We start from the raw sequence: 21,480 nt of genomic DNA on the forward strand, positions 1-21,480 counted from the left end.
TGGAATAGCCTCCCATCAGAGGTGGTAGAGGCTAAGACAGTAGAACAATTTAAACATGCTTGGGATAGGCATATGAATATCCTTACAAAGAAATAAGGATCAAAAAGGGTTGAGATTATGTTGTAATCAATTACTCCAGAAAGCTTGGCGTCTTGCTTCTATGTGTACTGACACCAGGGGGGAAATCAACTGATTGCAATGCACCATAGGAAAGTTCATAATAGCAGCACATTGCAGCAACGCTTATTATACCTTGCACCACCATAGGGGTGCGCTGCGCAATGCACCATATAGCAATACCTAATTATTTGCTATAGAACATTATCACCTTACACGATGAGCTCTTACATTAACAAGCACTGCCCCAGTATCTGCGCATATCCTCCCCCTGCCATGATAGTATGAATTAGACATAATCCTAAGTGACATTTTGCAGCAATGAGCGCAAAAACGAAAAAACACACGAAAAAAATCAAAACAAAAGTCTGCTTTCCGATAATGACATCCTGCGCCCATCCCACGCAGCGCGTCCGTAGGAAAGATGGCGGTCTTCTCATGAATTTACAGTTTAGTGGTTTCATCCTGGTTCTGCTTAAACTATTTACAAATGTAAACTATACAAGATACCCTAAATAAATATGTATAAGTATCTAAGTATATACTACACGGCCGTGCATGAGGTGTGATGACCTTATTGTACAGTAACATCTCAGGCAGGTGCTGTAACTCTTTCCCTTATTTCAATGAGGGTACTTTTCCAGAAATTCCTTAAGTCGGATGGGATAATCCGTCATTACGCCGGTGGCACCTAGATCAAAATAGGAATTTGGTACGCACCGATAATTCCGTTTCTCCTAATCCACAGGGGACACTGCCTTTAACCATGGGGATTGGGATGTGATCTGGAGGAGCCGGCACTTAAAGAATTTTTGAACTGCTGGCTACTTCCCCTCCCATTCCCCTCCAGACTGCAGTCTTAAGAAAAAACTGTGTCCGAGAGGAAAGGGGCCCGGGAATCTCTGAGAAGAATAACCAACAGCCATATACAGAATTCCATCACCAGTGAGGTTATATACTACATTCATACACACTGGACTAACAACTAAACAATAGAAATAATAATAATCCTCCTAACAGAAGCACAGTGAATTAGGAGAAACGGAATTATCGGTGAGTACCAAATTCCTATTTTCTCCCACATCCAGCAGGGGACACTGCCTTTAACCATGGGGATGTACCAAAGCTAACCCCACGGGCGGGACAGCGCTACTCTCCCTGTAACACGGCCCAGCCAAAATTGGCCTCCGGCCTACCAAGAGTATCAAATTTGTCAAATCTGACGAAAGTATTAGCCCCTGACCAGGTGGCCGCCCGGCACACCTGAGACAGAGACACTCCTTTAGCGGCTGCCCAAGAAGTCCCCACTGACCTCGTGGAGTGGGCTGACACTACCGCTGGAATAGAGCGAGAAAAAAATATATAAGCCTCACGAATAGTCAGGCAAATCCAACGTGCTAATGTCGCCTTAGACGCTAGATAACCTCTTTTTACTGCTTCGTAAAGAACAAATAAGGAGTCCGATTTCCTGATTGTATCCATACGAGTGACATACAACCGAAGAGCTCGAACGACATCAAGAGATGCCAGTTCTCCCGATAAAACTGGTACCACAATTGGTTCGTTGATGTGGAAAGCTGATACCACCTTCGCCCGATAATCCTGGCGAGTCCTTAGTTCTGCCCTGTCTGCGTGAAAAACCAAAAAGGGCGAGCGGCAAGACAAAGCATCCAAGTCTGAGACTCTACGAGCCAAAGCCAATAACATGAGAGTCTTCCACGTCAAATACCATAATTCTACAGTCTCCAATGGCTCAAACCGTTCTGACTGTAGAAATTATAAAACCAAAGAAAATTCCCACGGTTCCTTAGGAGCCGAAAAAGGCGGCCTTAGCCAAAGGACCCCCTTCAAAAAGGTCTGGACTTCAGGAATTAGAGGTAAACGCCTGTGAAAAAAAAATCGATAGGGCCGATACTTGGACCTTTAAGATACTTAGACTTAGGCCTGATGTGAAACCTGACTGTAAAAACTGAAGAAGTCGTGCTAAAGAAAAAACAGCTTTTGGCAACTGACGTCTTTCACACCATATTATATACACTTTCCAGATTCGATGGTAATGTGCTGGCGTGACCTCCTTCCTTGCTCTCACCATGGTCGGAATTGCCACCGCTGGGATACCTCGTCTTTTTAATAATTCGGCCTCAATAACCACGCCGTTAAATGAAGATGAGGCAAGTCTGGGTAAATGCACAAGCCCTGAAGAAGCAGATCTTCTCTCAGCGGGAGCCTCTATGGATCGTCTACTAATAGTTGTCTCAGATCCGTGTACCATGATCTCCTCTACCACTCCGGGGCGATTAGAATGACCATGGCGGATTCGTTCTTGATCCGTTTGAGAAGCCGAGGTAGAAGCGGAAATGGTGGGAAAGCATATGCCAGCTTGAACCGCCACTGAGCGGAAAAAACATAAGTCGCTACTGCCGCCGGGTCTCTTGATCGAGCAAAATATAGAGGCAGCTTGTTGTTTCTCCTGGATGCCATCAGGTCCACCTGAGGAATGCCCCACCTGAGAGTCAACTGATGAAACACCTCTGGATTCAGAGCCCATTCTGACTCAAGTAATCTGCCTCCCAATTCTCTACTCCCGGCAGGTACACGGCTGACAGACTCAAGGCATTGCACTCTGCCCAAAGAAAAATTGGGCGAACCTCCCTCATTGCAGTTCAACTCTTGGTGCCTCCCTGCCTGTTGAGATATGCCACTGCTGTGGTATTTTCTGACTGGATCTGGATTGCTTTCCCGTGCAGTAGATATGATGCCTGAATCGCTGCCAATCGAATGGCTCTTAGCCTCCTGTTGTGACCAAAGGCCCCGAAACGATTGTCCCATAGTCACTGCTCCCCAACCTCGAGGACTGGCATTGGTCGTCACTATTGTCCAGTCCGTGATACCAAATCGACGCCCCTCCAAGAGATGATCCATGCAAAGCCACCACATCAAGGACAGTCTTGTGTGTGGTTTTAGTTTTATGCGCCTGTGCATCTGAAGGTGACACCCCGACCATTGGGAAACAATGTCCAATTGAAAGGTCCTGGACCGGAACCTTCCATACTAAAGGGCTTCGAAAGATGCCACCATCTTCCCCAACAAACTTATGCATAGGTGAGCTGTAAGATGTCTTGTTTCCAGAACCAGACTCACCAAGGCTTGGAGGGACGAAATCTTGTCTCCGGGGAGATACACACGTTGTTGTACTGTGTCGAAGAGAAGACCCAGAAAAAACAGTCTCTGAGTCGCCTCTAACTGGGACTTGGGAAAATTGATTATCCACCCATGCTGAATCAAAAACTGATGGTTGAGGAAGGTATCCGAAATCAATCTCTCCCTGGACGGAGCCTTGAGGAGAAGATCGTCCAGGTATGGAATGGTTGAAACTACCTGTCGCCGTAATGCCGCGACCATGCATGCCATCAGTTTTGTAAAAATCCGAGGAGCAGATGACAGACCGAAGGGGAGAGCTCGAAACTGGAAATGCGCTTCCAGCACCGCGAAACGCAGAAACTGATGATGCGGCTCCCAAATGGGAACATGAAGGTATGCATCTCTTATGTCCATTGACATGAGAAACTCCCCTGGCTCGAGGCCTGCCACCACTGACCGTACTGATTCCATTTTGAATCTGCGGTAAATAATAAATTGGTTCAATCCTTTTAAATTCAGGATTGGACAGAACGTGCCATTCTGCTTGGGCACCAAAAAAAGGTTGGAATAAAAGCCCTGTCCTCTTTGATCCACTGGTACTGTTACAATTACTCCTGATTTAAACAGTTTCTGGATTGAAGCCTGGAGTGCTTCTCGCTTCAACTCCAGTAGCGGAAGACCTGTTAAAAAAAAAATTTTGGGAGGAAAAGTTGTGAACTCCAGCTGGTATCCTCTTGATACCACCTGCTGGGCCCACAAATCTGTGCAAGTCTGTCGCCATACCTCCGCAAAAGCCAACAGCCTTGCCCCCACCTGGGCACCTCCCAATTGGTCGGGGAGCCTGTCATGCCACGGGCTTGTCGGGAGCTTTTTGCTTCTGGCGGCGTGAGGTAGCAGCTGTAGGTACTGATGTGGCTGCTCCTCTGCCACGCTTTCCTCTGAAGGCTGAAAAAGCTCCTCTACCTCTGCCTCCTGACACTCTTCGAAAGGCCCTAAAGGATGGCCCTCCATAGGGTCTCCTAGAAACTGGCGCCAGGGAAGGCAGAAAAATCGATTTACCACCGGTAGCTTGCGAAATCAATTTGTCCATCTCCGGTCCAAACAAAACGTCACCATTGAAAGGCAGAGATTCAACTGCTTTTTTAATCTCTGCCTCTGCCTTCCAGGATCGAAGCCATAACGAATGCCTGGCCAAAACAGCGGAAGTCGAAATCCTGGCTCCCAAAGCTGCCGTATCTGTGGCTGCACCTGCCAAATATCCAGCCGCGTCCTGAATATACTCTGCCAAATGCAGCAACTCCGCCCTGGGCCTATTATTATTAAGACCTGCCACAAGCTGAGCTGCCCATTTCTCCACGGCCTTGCTCACCCAGGCTCCTGCCAGAGCAGGCCGTAGCAAAATCCCAGAAGTGGAATAAAGGGATTTTAGAGTGGCCTCCAACCTGCGGTCTGGACCCTCTTTCAGTGCCACAGCCCATGGAATGGGGAGGGTGGTACGCTTGGACAATCTGGAAACAGAGGTATCCACCGGAGGAGGAGACTCCCACTTATTACTGGATTCCTGAGAAAAGGGATATAAAACCCTAAATCTCCTGGACACCTGGAATTTTTTATCCGGTGACTGCCAGGCCTCCAATAAGAATCTATCTAATTCTGGAGACCCCGGAAATCATACCTGCGGCTTTGGAGACCTCCCGAAAATGGACCTTGGAACCAGGACTTCTGGATCTGATAAATCCAAAGTCTGCTTAACGGTTCTAATAAGGGCATCAATACCCTGAGATTCCTTTTCTGCATATTCCTCCACTGTGGGTTCCGCTAACTCTTCCATCAAAAAGTCTCCCTCCTCTGCCGAAGAAAATTCTTCTGCATCATCTGACTGCACTAATGCAGCCGGACCCCTTCTCTTAGCTTCCTGAGAAAAAGGATTACCCTGAGATGAGGAAGGAAATTTCCTGGCTAAAGAATCCACTCACCTTAACAAGTATCTAGCCCAGTGGTTCCCAACCTGGGGTACTAGTACCCATGGGGGTACTTTGCAGACCAGTTGGGGGTACTTGAAAATAATATTGTAATGGCGGAATAAGAGGAAGAAGTCTTCCGTTGCCGCAGAGATGAATCATATCAAGTCACTTCCGGATCCCTCTGCATCATCATCAGCATCTCCTTGTGCTTTTGGCTGCCCAGCAAACCAATGGGAGCTTCCCTCAGACATCAGCGTTCATCTGCTCCACACTGACACGGGTGGAGGAAGCAGCGGCATTAATCCTACAGGTGTTAGCAGGAACTCCAGAGACAGTATACAGCCAGCGGCCAGACACAGAGGGACCCGATTCCTGACTGCAACTACTCCTCCTTCGCTACTTATATTTAATATAAGGACACACATTCTGTGAGATCTGGAACCACCGTTTGTTTTCATGCGAGTTTGAGGACTGGATTTAGGGGCTGCCGGGCCGGAGTCGCTGTCAGGTGGAAATGCAGAGGCCATAGATCTGCCCTCCCAGCAATCATGCTATCAAACACGAGATCTCTTGCGAACAAGATGGATGAGCTGTCTCTGCTAATACAAGATGCAAGGTCGGCCACTGCAAGATCCTCCATCCTATGCTTCACAGAAACCTGGCTGGAAGACCATATTGCTGAATCCTCAGTGACTCTGTCAGGCTTCGGCCTCTTCAGGGCCGACCGCGACAAAGAGCTCTCAGGCAAATCCAAAGGAGGGGGCATCTGTCTGTACATTAACGACAGGTGGTGCACCGACATAAAGTCCCTGGGCAAGTCATGCAGCCCCCAACTAGAGACTCTTACCGTCAAATGCAAACCTTTCTACTCCCCTCGGGAAATTGCCTCTATTATACAATAAGCAATAGCTAATATTGCACACTGTATACACAACACATAATAGTGACTAATACTATAAAAAAAAGGTCAGTGTGTATACAAAAAGAACACTCATTAGGCATCACACTCCTCCTGGCATACTGCTATACCAGGCAGCAGGTTCAGCGGTGCGGGTGCAGCGGACGCAAATTAGCAAGTAGATGTGGCCTGGCAGTGGGACTTGGGAGGTCATGGGCCCGTGGGTGCTCATAATTTATTGTGGGTGCTCGGGCCCTTAAGCACCCACAGAATCGGCACCTATGGTCACAGCCCGTTAAGCCCTCCTAGGATCGCATGAGATAAATTGTATGCAAAAGGACTGTATACAACGTATCATATTAGATCCTGTCCCCCAGGGAAGTTAGAAACATAGAATTTGACGGCAGATAAGAACCACTTGGCCCATCTAGTCTGCCCCTTTTTTAAACATGTTACCTCAAACCATATTTGATCCTTATTTTTTTGTAAGGATATCAATATGCCTATCCCAAGCATGTTTAAATTGTACTACTGTATTTGCCTCTACCACCTCTGATGGGAGGCTATTCCACTTATCTACTACTCTTTCTGTGAAGTAATTCTTCCTCAAATTTCCCCTGAATCTTCCTCCCTCTAGTTTCAGTGCATGTCCTCGTGTTCTGCTGCTCCTCTTCCTGTGAAGAATGTCTCCCGCCTGTACCTTGTTAAAACCCTTGATATATTTGAAAGTTTCTATCATGTCCCCCCTTTCCCTTCTCTGCTCTAAAGTATACATATTAAGATCTTTTAGTCTTTCTTGGTACGTTTTGTGATGTAGGCCATGCACCATTTTAGTTGCCCTTCTTTGTACAGTCTCTAATGTATTCATATCCTTCTGGAGATATGGCCTCCAGAACTGAACACAATACTCTAGATGAGGTCGTACCAATGACCTATACAGTGGCATTATTACTTCTTTCTTTCTACTGCTGATACCTCTCCCTATGCAACCAAGCATCTAACTTGCCTTCTTCATTGCTTTGTTACATTGCCTACCTGCCTTTAAGTCCCCTGAAATAGTGACACCTAGATCCCTCTCTTCCTCAAGTAGTTTCCATTATAGTGTCATTTGCTTACCTCTTCTTTGCTTCCACTTTTGTGCAGTGGGACTACATTCGCTGTTTTCCAGTCCTCTGGGATTACTCCAGTAGCTAGTGACTGGTTGAATAATTCTGTTATTGGTTTTACCAGCTCCCCTTTGAGCTCTTTTAGTATCCTTGGATGTATCCCATCTGGCCTGATTGATTTATCCACTTTCAGTTTTGAGAGTTCTGTGAGGACTTTCTCCTCTGTAAATGTACTTGTTTCTCCCTCAGTTTTCTGACTATACTTGCAACTTAATTGTGTCCCCTTCCCCTCTCTTTCAGCAGTGAATACTGAGCAGAAATAATTATTAATATTATCTGCTATTACATTGTCCTCCTCAAGAAAACTTCCACTCTCTGTCTTTAGTCTTATTATTCCACTTTTTGTTTTTCTCCTTTCACTTATATACCTAAAAAAAGTTTTCTCCCCTTTACCCACTGATTGGGCCATTTTCTCTTCAGCCTGTGCTTTTGCACATCTGATTACCTTCTTAGCCTCCTTCTGTCTAACAAGATACACCTCTTTGTCCTCATTCTTCTGCGTCTGCTTAAATTTCTTAAAGGCCAACTTTTTTGCTTTCACAATACTTGCTACTTCTTTTGCAAACCACAATGGCTTCCTTTTTCTTGTGTTTTTCCTAACTCTTTTGACACAAAGTTCTGTTGCTTTTAGAATTGCACTTTTTAATTTTTCCCACTTATCCTGCACTCCTCCCAAGTTCCTCCACTCTGGCAAAGAATCCCTTACAGAGTTTCCCATCTCTACAAAATCAGCCTTCCTAAAATCTAACACCTTTGTTTTTGTGTGCGATGAGTCAGTCTCTGTCTTTATTTTGAACCATACTGCTTGATGGTCACTGGATTCCAGGTTTTCACCCACATTTATGTCAGATATTCTGTCACCATTTGTAAGTATTAAGTCTAATATTGCGTACTTACGAGTGGGCTCCCTCACCAATTGCTGGAGGGATGCTCCTTGCAAGGAATTCAGCATGTCCCTACTTCTGGTGGAACTTGCAACAGGCAGCTCCCAGTTTACATCAGGTAGATTAAAGTCTCCCATGATTATCACCTCTCCTTTTAAAGCCATTTTATTGATGTCCTGCAATAGGCTCTTGTCAAGTTCCTCTTCCTGACCTGGTGGTCTGTAGATCACCCCTATACGAAAAATCGCCTTCTCCCCTGTTTCTATGGTCACCCAAAGGGCCTCAGTTTTTTCTTCAATACTTTGTAGTTCCCGCCCATATTGCAACCAAAACTCATCCAATTGATTGCTGAGAGACATCTCACTAGTGGATGGGGGCCTTTAAAGTTGCAGAGAGAGGCCCAGAACCACATTTGCAGTAATTCAGTCAATACTAAAAGGTTTGCATCTGATAAGGATTACAGTATAGAGAATTACATTATAATAAACAATTGCAACCATAATTATGTATGATTTATTGTTTTATTACCTTCTCCCCCTTGTCTGTGTAAGACGTCTGGAAAACAAACAGATTTGTAATATTATTGATGAACCCTTTTTATGTACAAGATGCAACTACTGAAAGTAAACTAAAAGGTTACATAGAATAATAAGCAGCTTACCTTGGCGTTGGGCTTGCCCCCAGCGTGACGATCAGATGATGTCATCTCCAAGCGCTGCCACCGTTTACACTGCGGGTCGGCACCGTAGTGTCAATGGTGCAAATCCCGGATCTGACCTGGCTTGAATCCGTGTTCCAAACATCGGGTCGGATCCGGGATTTGGGTGTAAAAGTATTTTTAGGTGTGAATGTAAATTGTGTGTTTCATATTGTTTATGTAATATTTTGTGTTTTCTTTTACAATAAAACGTCATTATTCTAGCGCAGTTTATTTAGTTTGTGTTACTGTTAGTTACTGTTGTAACTTATGTGGATTGTGTATCCACATCCGACTGCTGCCTGAAGCAAAGACTATCTTAATTGTATTGGGTCTTTAAAACTCTGGTTTATAGCATACTTGCCGACTTTGCAATTTGCCTCTCCGGGAGAAGCCCTGAGAGGACAGCCGGATCTCCTGGTCGGGGGTGGGGACAAGCCTGATGACTCAAAGCCCCACCCCCAACCCATGCAAACACAGCGATTCGCGGGTCCGCGAGTAGGGGGCGGGGCTAAAATGATGCAAAATGACGAAATTTGCATCATTTTAGTCCCGCCTCCTCCCATGGACCCGCGAATTTCGACATTTATTTCCAGCGGCTCCGGGGTGAAACGGGGTTCTGGGGGGCATGCAGGAGACTTGCCCACCTTTCCGGGGGGCCGGGAGGGGGCGTGTACATATATGGATATGGTACATTCACAATGCCTCATCTCGACCATGAGATTTCCCATTTCTGAGGTAAGCATACCTAAACAAAATACTACCCACAGCCTAACCCCAAATGTAACCCTAATCCTAACCAAAGCCTAACCCCAAATGTAACCCGATTCCTAACCAAAGCCTAACCGTAAATGTAACCCCAACACTTACAGAATCCTAACTTTAATCACAGCCTAATGCTCACTGCAAACTAACCTAAACTTAACCCTAACCGAGGCCTAAGCCTAAACTTATTGGAAAAGGAAGGGTTAACTTGTGGCCTGGTGGCCTATAGTTATCGGGCGCCTTCTGGGGTGGTTTGTCAAGCTGCTCCTACTTGAGGGTCACGGTGTCAATCCCCTGGTACAAATTTATAACAACATAAAAAAATGTATTTCTAAAAATGATCAACTTGTGCAGTGCACTAGGTTGGTATATAGTATAATAGCATTTAGACACAACGTATTGCACATAATATCAAATAGGGTACTCTTTACCTAGAAGGGCGCCCATCGCGGCCATCGCGACCATCGAATGCACTAAAAATCGGGTACGACGCGATGCCCGCGATGCCCGCGATGGCCGCGATTTCCCATAGGGACCAATGTTAAAAATCAGATTGACCGCGATTTTAGTCAATGCCCGCGATTTTTACATAGGAATCAATGTTAAATGGGCCACAGAGCCCTAATAGTCAACGTGAACTCTGAAATGGCCCCCACAATTGTTAACGCCACCCCACGATCAACGTCAACCCGAAGCGTGGCGAGCGCAGCGAGCCCGTGAGGGGCGGCGGTACGCGTCCTCCGACCTTTTCATGCCCTACTATCCACTAGGGCGTGGAGTGAGAATAGAATAGTGTGGCGAGCGCAGCGAGCCACCGAGGCCCGAAGCGTGGCGAGCGCACGCGGATACCTTCACAGTTATACGCGTCCCCTCGCGGGCTTCACAGGTGTCCGTGGCGACGCGGACACCTCTGAAGTCCGCGAAGGGATGCGTTTACCTGTGAAGGTATCCGCGTCCCCTCGCGGGGCTCGCTGCGCTCGCCACGCTTCGGGCCTCGGTGGCTCGCTGCGCTCGCCACACTATTCTATTCTCACTCCACGCCCTAGTGGATAGTAGGGCATGAAAAGGTCGGAAGACGCGTACCGCCGCCCCTCGCGGGCTCGCTGCGCTCGCCACGCTTCGGGTTGACGTTGATCGTGGGGTGGCGTTAACAATTGTGGGGGCCATTTCAGAGTTCACGGTGACTATTAGGGCTCTGTGGCCCATTTAACATTGATTCCTATGGCTAAATCGCGGGCATTGAGGCATTTAACATTAAAATCGCGGTCAATCACCGTTTTTAACATTGATTCCTATGGGAAAATCGCGGTCATCGCGGGCACCCGATTTTAATGTACCCGCGATGCCCGCGATTTTTTACCCCCGACGCCCGCGATTCCAATCGCGGGCGCCGTTCTAGGTAAAGAGTACCTCAAATAGTACAGAGCAATTAAAAAATGTACATTGGTATAAAAATAAAAAGGTTGTGGAAGAAGGGTCTGATACTTATGGTCTGAAGTCCCGTTTCACCCAGGGTGGGGAGACGTAGATGGAGTTAGGACAATCCTGGGATCAATCCTTAAGTAGCTGTTACGGTTGCCGTTAGGCCCGGAGTACAGGTAATGGGAAGCGGGGAATGGAAAGTCAGGCGTGAGCCCGCAGCCGGGACCGCCGGTCAGGACGGCCACAGTGAAACCTACGCTGACTCTGTTGAGAACCCCGGACAGATGACAAATCGCTGGGGGAACTAGGCTTCACCTGTGGCCGCCGCGTCCGAAGGAGCGAGTTATGCCCGCTCCAACCCCGATGCAGCTAGGTCTATGTGTGGACAAGGGATAAGGGATCGCCAGGGGTAACTCAAAAGGATAAACTGGCTACAGGGCCTAACTGGAAACAAACCCCTGTCTGCCGGCACCTGGCCAAAGACGGGAGCGCAACCCAGTCGCAAACACCTGGGATATGTGATGGGGAATCACCATAAAACCGAGGAATACCAGGAAACGAATCCCCAAAGCACACACTGGGGAGAGCAATAGGAAAACCCTGCCTACGCAAAATGACAAAATGGAAGAGGGGACAAGAGTGAATCTGGGGAGCAGGGAAAAGATAACAAACATGAGCTGAGCCCACGGAGGGGCTAGTCCAGCGTCCCCCAAGGGGAACTGAACAGGAAAAAAATGAGACAGTAAAGATACAGGAACTAGGCAGTTCCACAATGAAAACACCAGGCTCCACTGGAGCACTTACGTGACCCTGTGGGGCACCCAAACCAGGCAGAAAGGAGATCCTGGATCAGGCTGGAGAAAGAGAGCCACGAGCTGGACAGGCCAAAGAAATACCCAGGAACAGGTCCAAGGAGATGGGGCTGCTGAAGGAGCTCAGGGCCAGGAACACGCTGGGAGAAACGCTATAACCGGCGTCTGTGCTCAGCAGACGCCGGCTTCTTATTCAAACTGCGCGCTGCCTGAGTGACGTCAGGCGCGCGCAAGAGTTGCGGCCGGGCGGAAGTTCGGGGACGTTGCCTAGCAATGTCCCGACGCCCTGCCTCAGAAGGAGGCTTGGAACGCGGCTGGCCCGCATCAGCCGCACTGCCGCAGCGCTCCGCACTCGCCGTCCGTCCGGGCACTGAGAGCACCGGACGGCGGCGTGCAACAGTAGCTGGAGATAGTTGGGGTCCATTGAACCTTGCCGGATTCTTGTTTCACGCTGGAGGATGCTGTTAGAGCCCCTGATGGAGTGTGGGGAGTCCTCAACAACAATAATGCGGAATTTGTAATCCTAATTTTGCAGGTGGTGGTTCCCAAATTGATATTACAGCTTTAAGGCCCAGGTATTGCAGAGTTGGGGTAGTCAGTCTCCAAATATTTGTAGTAAAGATGAGTGGTGGGGGTCAGACCAAAGATGCCCAATTAAAATCAGCAGGTGCTCCCTGACATGTTTCGCCGTCCAACTGACAGCTTTTTCAACTCCAACTCTGCAATACCTGGGCCTTAAAGCTGTAATATCAATTTGGGAACCACCACCTGCAAAATTAGGATTACAAATTCTGCATTATTGTTGAGGACTCCCCACACTCCATCAGGGGCTCTAACAGCATCCTCCAGCGTGAAACAAGAATCCGGCAAGGTTCAATGGACCCCAACTATCTCCAGCTACTTAAGGATTGATCCCAGGATTGTCCTAACTCCATCTACGTCTCCCCACCCTGGGTGAAACGGGACTTCAGACCATAAGTATCAGACCCTTCTTCCACAACCTTTTTATTTTTATTTTCATACCAATGTACATTTTTTAAATGCTCTGTACTATTTGATATTATGTGCAATACGTAGGGTGACATTCTATGGGATGAGATAAATGCACATTTTTTTTATCGCACCACTTCGCCCTTTTTAAAATCGCAAGATTGGCCAGTTTTTCGCATATTTAATGAGATGCCAAATAGTGCGAATAGGTGCGAGGTGGTACGATGTCTTTAGTCCTGAAAATGTGCGATTTTCATGTCTGAAAATCGCACGTTTGCAGGAAAGCGCAAATTAATAAAAAAAAAAAACCAGCCAGAGCATAACCAGCCCCGGGCTCATTGAGCCGGTGCTGGTGACATAAAATCAGGGTCCCCGACAAATAGGGGTCCCCTTGATTTAATGAAACCAGCACCAGGCTCAAGGTCCGGCGCTGGTCCCAAAATACGGGGGACAAAATGACTAGGGGTCCCCCGTATTTTAAGAACCAGCACCAGACCCAACCAGCCAGCAGGGTAATGCCACAGCCGGGGGACACTTATTATATAAGGTCCCGCGGCCAAAGCATTAACCCCCTGGCTGGTCAGCATGGGCAGGGGTCCTGGGGAAGTGGGGGCCCCCCAAAGAAGGGTTCCCCCCCTCCAGGACTTACCAGCCCATGCTGAAAGTCCGGGGCTGTCCCCGATGCCCCTGGGCGGTGGTCATCGGGCTGATGTAAAGTGAAAAAAAAAGAATATAAACTATTGTTTTCTACTGTAGAACTATGAGTCCCAGCAAGCCTACCCCGCATGCTGGGACTTGGAGAACCACAAGTCCCAGCATGCGGGGCATTAAAGGGTCCGCTGGCACTTGTAGTTCTACAGTACAAAAAATAGTTAAATAAAACACACTGACACCCTGAAAAATAAAAGTTTAATACACACATAACACACACACTGGTACTTACCTACCTTGAGCCCGTAGGTCGGTCCCTGGGTCCGGGCTCCGGGGCTCCAGGGCAGAAGAGTCCGGTTCCGGGGCCTTGGTCCTGGTTCCGGGGCTGGTCCGGGGTTCCGGGGCTCCTGGGCTGAAGAATCCAGGGTCCAGGATCCGAAGTAGTCCACAGGGGTACCTGAGGAAGGAAATCCTACTCACCTGGTCCCCGGCGACGACATCGGCATGCTCCCGGCTGGTACCCGCTCTCGGATTGGAGAGACGCAGAGATTTTCTTCTTCCGCGCCTTTCCTCCGGATGATTCTATTGGCCGCCTAGCGGCCAATCAGGAGCCGACTTTCTCGGCTCCTGATTGGCCGCTAGGCGGCCAATGGAATCATTCTGAGAAGAGGCGCGGAAGATGAAACATCTCTGCGCCTCTTCAGTCCGAGAGCGGGTACCAGCCGGGAGCAGCGCGTCTGCCGGAGAGGATGCCGATGTCATCGCCGGGGACCAGGTGAGTAGGATTTCCTTCCTCAGGTACCCCTGTGGACTACTTCGGATTCCCGCAGGCTTACCTATTTCGCTGGTCCCGGCGGCTCCGTTCTTCTGCTGAGGACCACCACAAAATGGCCGCCCCCATACAGCACACAGAAAGCGCGAAAGGTAAGGCTGCGGGGGATTGTGGGGGTTTGCATGGGTGGCAGGGGGCGCCCCCCCTAATGGTGGGGGGGGGGGCGCCCAAAATGTAGCTAAAATATAACGTTGCCTCGCATGCCATTACAATGGCATGCGATGCGATGCGATGAGACCCGATTTTTAATTGTGCAGGCACCCTGATGGGTGATTATTATGTTAAATTCACCCCCACTGTTAACGCCACCCCCACTATCAACGCCAACCCGAAGCGTGGCGAGCACAGCGAGCCCGCAAAGGGCCGCGGTACGCGTCCTCCGACCTTTTCATACCTCCACTATCCACGTTGGCGTAGAGTTGATTCTAGATAGTATGGCGAGCGCAGCGAGCCACCGAGCCCGAAGCGTGGCGAGCCTAAAGCGAACTCCCTCGCTGCGATCTTTTGAAAGTCATCCCTCGAGACAAGCTTTTACCCTTCTGCTCCACGGGAGGTTTCTGTCCTCCATGAGCTCGCCTTAGGACACCTGCATTACGGTTTGACAGGTGTACTACCCCAGTCAAACTCCCCACATATGTGTAACAGGCATTATGTGTGTCATGTGTATAAGGGCATTAATAATGTGCAACATATGTGTAATGGGCATTATGTGTGTCATGTGTATAAGGGCATTAATAAAGGTTGGCATAATGTGTAAGGGGCATTATGTTTATAAGGACATTAATAATGTGTGTCATGTGTAAGGGGCATTACTGTGTGGTATTATCAGGGGTGCCTAGAGAAAGGGGTAGGGGTTACAAATTACCCAGGCCAAAGTCTGATGGAAGGGCCCAGTGGGGGGCCCCAGGCCCCCTCCCCTTAAGTGACAGCAGCAGCTGCAGCTCTCCTCCTCTACCCAGCACACAATGCTTTGTGCTGGGTTGCAGTGTGGCCATGGAGGTGCTTAAAATACAATATTTTCTCAGGATTTTTTTCTAAGGGTATAATGTGAATAATGTGAGGAGTAATGTATATAAGGTAAAGTGGTTCTACTGTGTGATGTAACGTGAATAAGGGACACCATCGCATGATATAATGTGAATAAAGTTGCACTACTGTGTGGCATAATTTGAATTGGGGGTACTATTGTATGGCCATGCCCCTTCCCAGCAAGAACACACCCCTGTTTGGCCTGTGCACCGAATGTGTGCACTGTTTCTAGTTAAAATATTTGGCCTTGTTGGTTGACACCGTCCACAAATGGCATAAACTGCTTTAGGACTTAAAGAATATTAAGATCCATGGGTCCATGGGTGTGGGTCATTGGTTCGACCAAATTAAGGACAACATGCATTGGGTCGACCACTAAAGGTCAACAGGCCTTAGTTCGACACAAGAGAGAGGTTGACATGGCTAAGGTCGACATTGTCAAAAAGGTCGACACAAGCATTAGGTTGACAATGGGAAGGTCGACAGACAAAATGTCAACATGAGTTTTTCACTTTGTTTGTCCCGGATGTTGACATTGTCGACATGAACTACGTCTCCTGCAAGTAACATTTAGTACAGTGGTTCCCAACCTCGGTCTTCAAGTACCCCCCAACAGTGCACGTTTTCCAGGTCTCCACACAGAATCACAAGTGAAGTAATTTGCTCCACCTGTGGATCTTTTAAAATGTGCCAGTGAATAATGAGTGCACCTGTGTACCTGCCGGGTGACCTGGAAAATGTGCACTGTTGGGGATACTTGAGGATTGAGTTTGTGAATTACTGACTTAGTACATAGTGGGTTTATGCTCATTAAAAATGACATTATCCATTACGGTATGGACCATTAATATTGCATCAGTGCTGCAATTATTATTACGTAGGCCTAGGGTTACCACCTAGTCCCTTTAATTCCGGACACATATTAATTATACAGGTTCTGTGGCTGGCTGACTTCAAGACTCCACTTCACCTGATTTTAAACTGCCACAGAACCTGTGTAATTAACATGTGTCCGGAATTAAAGGGACTAGGTGGTAACCCTACGTAGGCCCCTAATTCAATTACGTTTGGAAGACTGAGCTAATGCGTTAAACAGATTCCGTAACTATGGGCTTTATTCTAGTTCACTCTTTCTGACAAAATCCTTCTTAGATGGACAAAACCATGTGCACTGCAGGGGGACAGATGTAACATGTGCAGAGAGAATTAGATTTGGGTGAGTTATTTTGTTTCTGTGCAGGGTAAATACTGGCTGCTTTATTTTTACACTGCAATATAGATCTCACTTTGAAGTAAAACCCCACCCAAATCTAATTCTCTCTGCACAAGTAACATCTGCCCCACCTGCAGTGCACATGGTTTTGTCCATCTAAGAAGGATTTTATCAGAAAGAGTGAACCAGAATAAGGCCCTATATGTGGAGCTTGCAGACCCTGATTGGTTAATTAACTGGCTGACTATACAATTACTGTGGTATAAATGGCAGGTGAGATCAGGGTGTGGTAGGAGCTGTTGTAGGATTTTCAGTTTTGTAGAGGGCTGTGGATTTTGGTGAGTACATGGTTTTAGTGGGCTTTTTACAGTTTAATACCATTTACAATGTAAAGGATACTATTTTTGTCATCATGAAGTTGCTTATTAGTTTGTTGGCTTTTAGCTCTTTAAATCTGTATCTCTAATAAAATGCTTAGTTGAGTAATTCATTACAGATTGGATGTGTTTAGGGTCTGCTGTAATTAGAGTGTATTGGGGGAAGACCGAACAGATCCTATAGCTGTCGGCAGACTGCAAACCCTCCCCTCTATAAAGGGTAGTATTAAGCCCCATACATACGGGGAGATAAATTGCTCAGTTTCTCCATTTCATCAGCAACCAGAAATGGTCGCTGATGAAAAGGAACCTCTGCCGGGGGAGCAGCAGAGGTAATCAGCTGGTTGTGACCAGCTATCGTAAGGGGGCTTAAAACGGGAGCGCGCACCTGACTACTTATTGCTGGTGCGCACTCCAATTGCTGGCAATATGGTCGCCAGCAACCATGATTTTAGCCCCTATCGCCCCTGTGTGTACACAACATTACTCCAACTCCATGTGCACTAGTCTCCAAAATCTCTCAAGGTTGACATGAGTTTCTTTCATATGGTTGTTTTTGTCCATGATGGAACCCACCCCCCCTCTCCCCAATTATGGTCCATGTGGAGTGTAAAGCATGGCCACCAGTGGTGTGAGGTCACTGTCTGATGCTGCTGCATAGAAACCCCCCCCCCCCCCCCCCCCAACAGCCTTTTGGAGCTGGCGCTGGTTCCCAAAATGTGGGGGTCCCCTGAGTTTTGGGGATCAGTGTTGGGTTCTTGAGTTGACCCTGGTTCCCAAAATAGGGGAGAGGGGGGGGGGGGGAGTGGGGATCCACTAGCACTGGGTGTAATGCCATAGCCGTGGACACGCTTGACTGGGTCCTGTTGCCAAAGCATTACCCACCCTATCTAGTCAGCCCAGGCTGGGAGTTCTTGAGGAGGTGGGGACCCCCCAAATAAAGGGTTCCCTGCACCCTTAGGAGGTGGATGAGGGTTTGATAGCTGGTTTAAAAAGTCTTGTTGTCCTTTACAATGGGACTACAAATCCCCACATACTGGTACTTTGGAGAACCACAGGTACCAGCATGTGTGGCATTAACGGCCTGCTGGTACCTATAGCCGCGCCCCCCCCCCCTGTAAAATAAATGATAAAATAAACACTTTTTAAACTATCTTTCTATCTTTCTTCACCCATGGGAGCTGCCGCCTCCCAGAGCTTCAGCATCTTCATCTGTATACTTCACCTGGGGCCTTTTATGCTCTTTTGCATGGCCACCACCACCCAGGACTTTGGCATCTTCAGGCTCTTCTCTGCTGTCAGACTGACTGCCCCATGTCGCCTGTTTAAGGGGGCATGGTGATGACTGGCTGACGGTAGTTTTTTGGAAATGTTACTTGTGAATGTCATTCTAGGGTTAACTCTTCTGGGAGCCTATTAACCTACCAGTATCCTTTTGGATTGTGGGAGGAAACACAAGCAAGCATGGGGTGGATATGTGAACTCTGTGATGGTTAGCATTACTTCCTTACAGCTCTCTGTCCATGCTGCCCATGGTACAGTGGTGTAGCTAGGGGCCAAGGGTACATTTCGTGCCCCCTACCCCCCCTGATTAGTAGTAGGTGGGGCTCTTGCTTGACAAAAAGGGGGCACAGCCTAACATTATACCATACACCATAATGCCCATTGCACATGTTAGCAAACTTTTTAATACTCATTACACATAAAGCCACATGCTGTAATACCAATTACACAAGGTCACACATGATGCCCATTACATACTACTGTATATAACAAACCATAATGCCCATGACACAAGTGCCACTTACCTACATGCTTATTGCTAGGAGCTTGATGCCAAGGGGGACTGAAATAGCTCACTGCCAACGGGGACTGCAGCTTCCCTCTGTGCCCAACAGAGCTGCCCTGTCTGCCGCTATTTTCAAAGTCTCCTGGTGGAACGCTAGCCGATAGGCGCTTGCGGTCCACCGGGAGACTTAATTGAAAATAGAGGCAGCTCAGCCAGGCAGGGTGGGGGAGCTGGTGGCAGTTTGCTCCGCCCTCCCTATGCCTACATATCCTATCTGCTTTCAGTAGGAAAAAATTTAGTGTAATGTAGGTTACTAATTTATTCAGCAGTGCCACAACGAACACCTAGGTTTCCCAAATCATTCTAGTTTATGAACAAGATGGCAATTTCTCCCCTTGTCCTTTCAGGTTTTGTTAATACATATGCCCAAAAGTAGGACTTTAATCACTTTTAAAGTGTGTGTATAGTCCCTGTTCATAAAGTTTAGTTTATATTGGAGAGTTCAATAAGAACTTCCCTACCGTAGGTTGATGTTTCTGCCCCTCTTACTGTTCATCTTGACCCTTACAATATACTTTCAGGCTCTGAAAGAAAAATACTGGAATTTTACTTGCCTGTATGAGTATTTTAATGTTTTATTCGAATTCTCATTAAAAATAAAAATTTGCATAGTATAAAGCAATGTCCTGTCAGAACGCTGTAATCAAACTGCTGGCACATTGCTCTGAGGTTTTACATATGTGCTGCAGTTTCCCTTGAAGGCTTTTCTTTACTTACTTTTTGCCCTAACGCCTATGGGCAGTGAACACGAACAGTATTTTTAAAGCTGCCAACGCTATGCCCCGCCCATTGTGTAACTTATACCTCACTGCTAACATTACAAAGCTTCCTATACCTCATTCATATTCCCCACTGCCATACTTCTCTAAGCTGTGTAATCTGCATGCCATCCCCACATAATGCAGGTTCCAAGGCCACTTTTCTTGTCCCACCACAGCCCATGGAGGACTGACACAGGCTGGTGTGACTGGAGTGTTGCAGTAGCCTAATAGCGGGGCAGGGCACCGGAGTTGACTTCACATCTGGTTGCCTTCCCACACATCCATTCCCTGGGGGATGCCCATAGGCAGATTGGACCAGCGTGTGGGGGCCCTCTGACACATGCTGGCAGCACACAATTGGCCAGAGCAGTGACTGCACTACAAGACTCCTTACTCATCGGCAACCAAGTCCAGCGCCTCCTACATGTGTACCCCAGGGCTAGATGTAAGGCTAGGGTAAACTTGTGTCCATAGCAGCAGGGGGTGACTCACTCTGCGCTAACAACAGGCCCAAAGGACTATGGGCCTGTGGTGGCGGAGAAGGGCACAAGGCCAATGTGTGGTGAGCCAACGGGGGTATGAAATAGAGAACCCACAATGGTGCCTAGAGAAGAAATGTATTACATGGGTTAATAGCGATGTGGTAGATTTTAATGATACTTTGTACACTTGATACTGAGTCAGTGGGTCTTGTGCCTGGTTTAACTGACATGGAATATTGTGTGTCTACTGTATAGCAAAGATGGTAAATCCTCAGCTCTAAACATGGACAGTTTGTCATATTTTGGTTTTTAACTTCAAGTTATTAAAGTACTACAGGGACTAACGAGATGTTTTTAATAGGTCATCAGCATGTCTGGTCGTGGAAAGAAGGTTCAGAAAGTTGTAGCTGGTAAATCCTCCCGATCCTCTAAGGCAGGTCTCCAGTTCCCTGTTGGCCGCATCCACAGGTTTCTGAGGAAGGGAAACTATGCTGAGAGGATTGGCTCTGCAGCCAGCATCTACATGGCAGCCACCCTGGAATACCTGTGTGCCGAGGTCCTGGAGCTGGCGGGAAATGCAGCCAGAGACAACAAGAAATCCCGCATCTTGCCCAGACACGTTCAGCTGGCTGTCAGGAATGATGAGGAACTGGCCAAGCTGTTTGGTGGTGTCACTATCGCTGATGGAGGAGTGCTGCCAAATATCCATGCAATCCTACTGCCAAAGAAGACAGCAAGGGGCCCGACCTCTCAAGAGCCGAAAGCTGCAGAGTCTCAGGAGTTCTGAGCATTGCACTGGATTTGACAAATTTGCTATAAGGCACTTGTATATATTTTGCTGCTATTTTATGTGATTACTTTTAAAGTGTAGTTTTTAAACTGTAATTCTGATTAAAATTTTAATATTTAAAAATTCTGCCCTTTTTCTTTTGTAACTGGTCGTTTTTAGAGTTTGGAAAGGTCATGGTAAGCACCTGCTATTATTAAAATGTCTATTGGGCAAACTGTAACTATCTGACTGGTTTAGTCTTCACCAGTACTGTAGCTTGCAACCCTGTTACACAATATGTCTGTCTGGTTCGGACGTATATTGTCGGTGGCCTAGGACACTAGGGCTTGTAGAATGGACTATTAAAAGGCTCCTTCATGCTTGATGTGAGCAACAAATGAGTACCTGGGCAAACCATATCCTTTAAGTCAGGCATGTCCAACGTTGGCCCTCCAGATGTTTTGAAACTACACATCCCAGCATGCTTTGCAATAGTTTTAGCATTCTCTAATAGCAAAACTGTGGCAATGCATGCTGGGATGTGTAGTTTCATAACATCTGGAGGGCCAACGTTGGACATGCCTGCTTTAAGTAGTAAGGAGGTTAAACTTATTTTTCTTGCATGTAGCCCAAAAATGCCAGACAGCCCCCCATGCAGATT

At 47.5% G+C, this 21,480-nt stretch overlaps 1 protein-coding gene across 1 annotated transcript; it reads left to right on the forward strand.

Annotated features, from left to right (window-relative positions):
• The first annotated feature begins 16,869 nt into the window (after positions 1-16,869).
• Positions 16,870-20,963, forward strand: LOC146058727 (histone H2A, embryonic-like). The gene is made up of 2 exons (XM_083170970.1): positions 16,870-16,919; positions 20,412-20,963. The coding sequence occupies exon 2, from the start codon at positions 20,421-20,423 to the stop codon at positions 20,835-20,837; it is 417 nt and encodes a 138-aa protein (XP_083027096.1). The 5' UTR covers positions 16,870-16,919; positions 20,412-20,420; the 3' UTR covers positions 20,838-20,963.
• The last annotated feature ends 517 nt before the right edge of the window (positions 20,964-21,480 follow it).

This window comes from Crinia signifera, chromosome 2 (genome assembly GCF_055691185.1).
Source record: "Crinia signifera chromosome 2, ASM5569118v1, whole genome shotgun sequence".
Taxonomy (NCBI): Eukaryota; Metazoa; Chordata; class Amphibia; order Anura; family Myobatrachidae; genus Crinia; species Crinia signifera.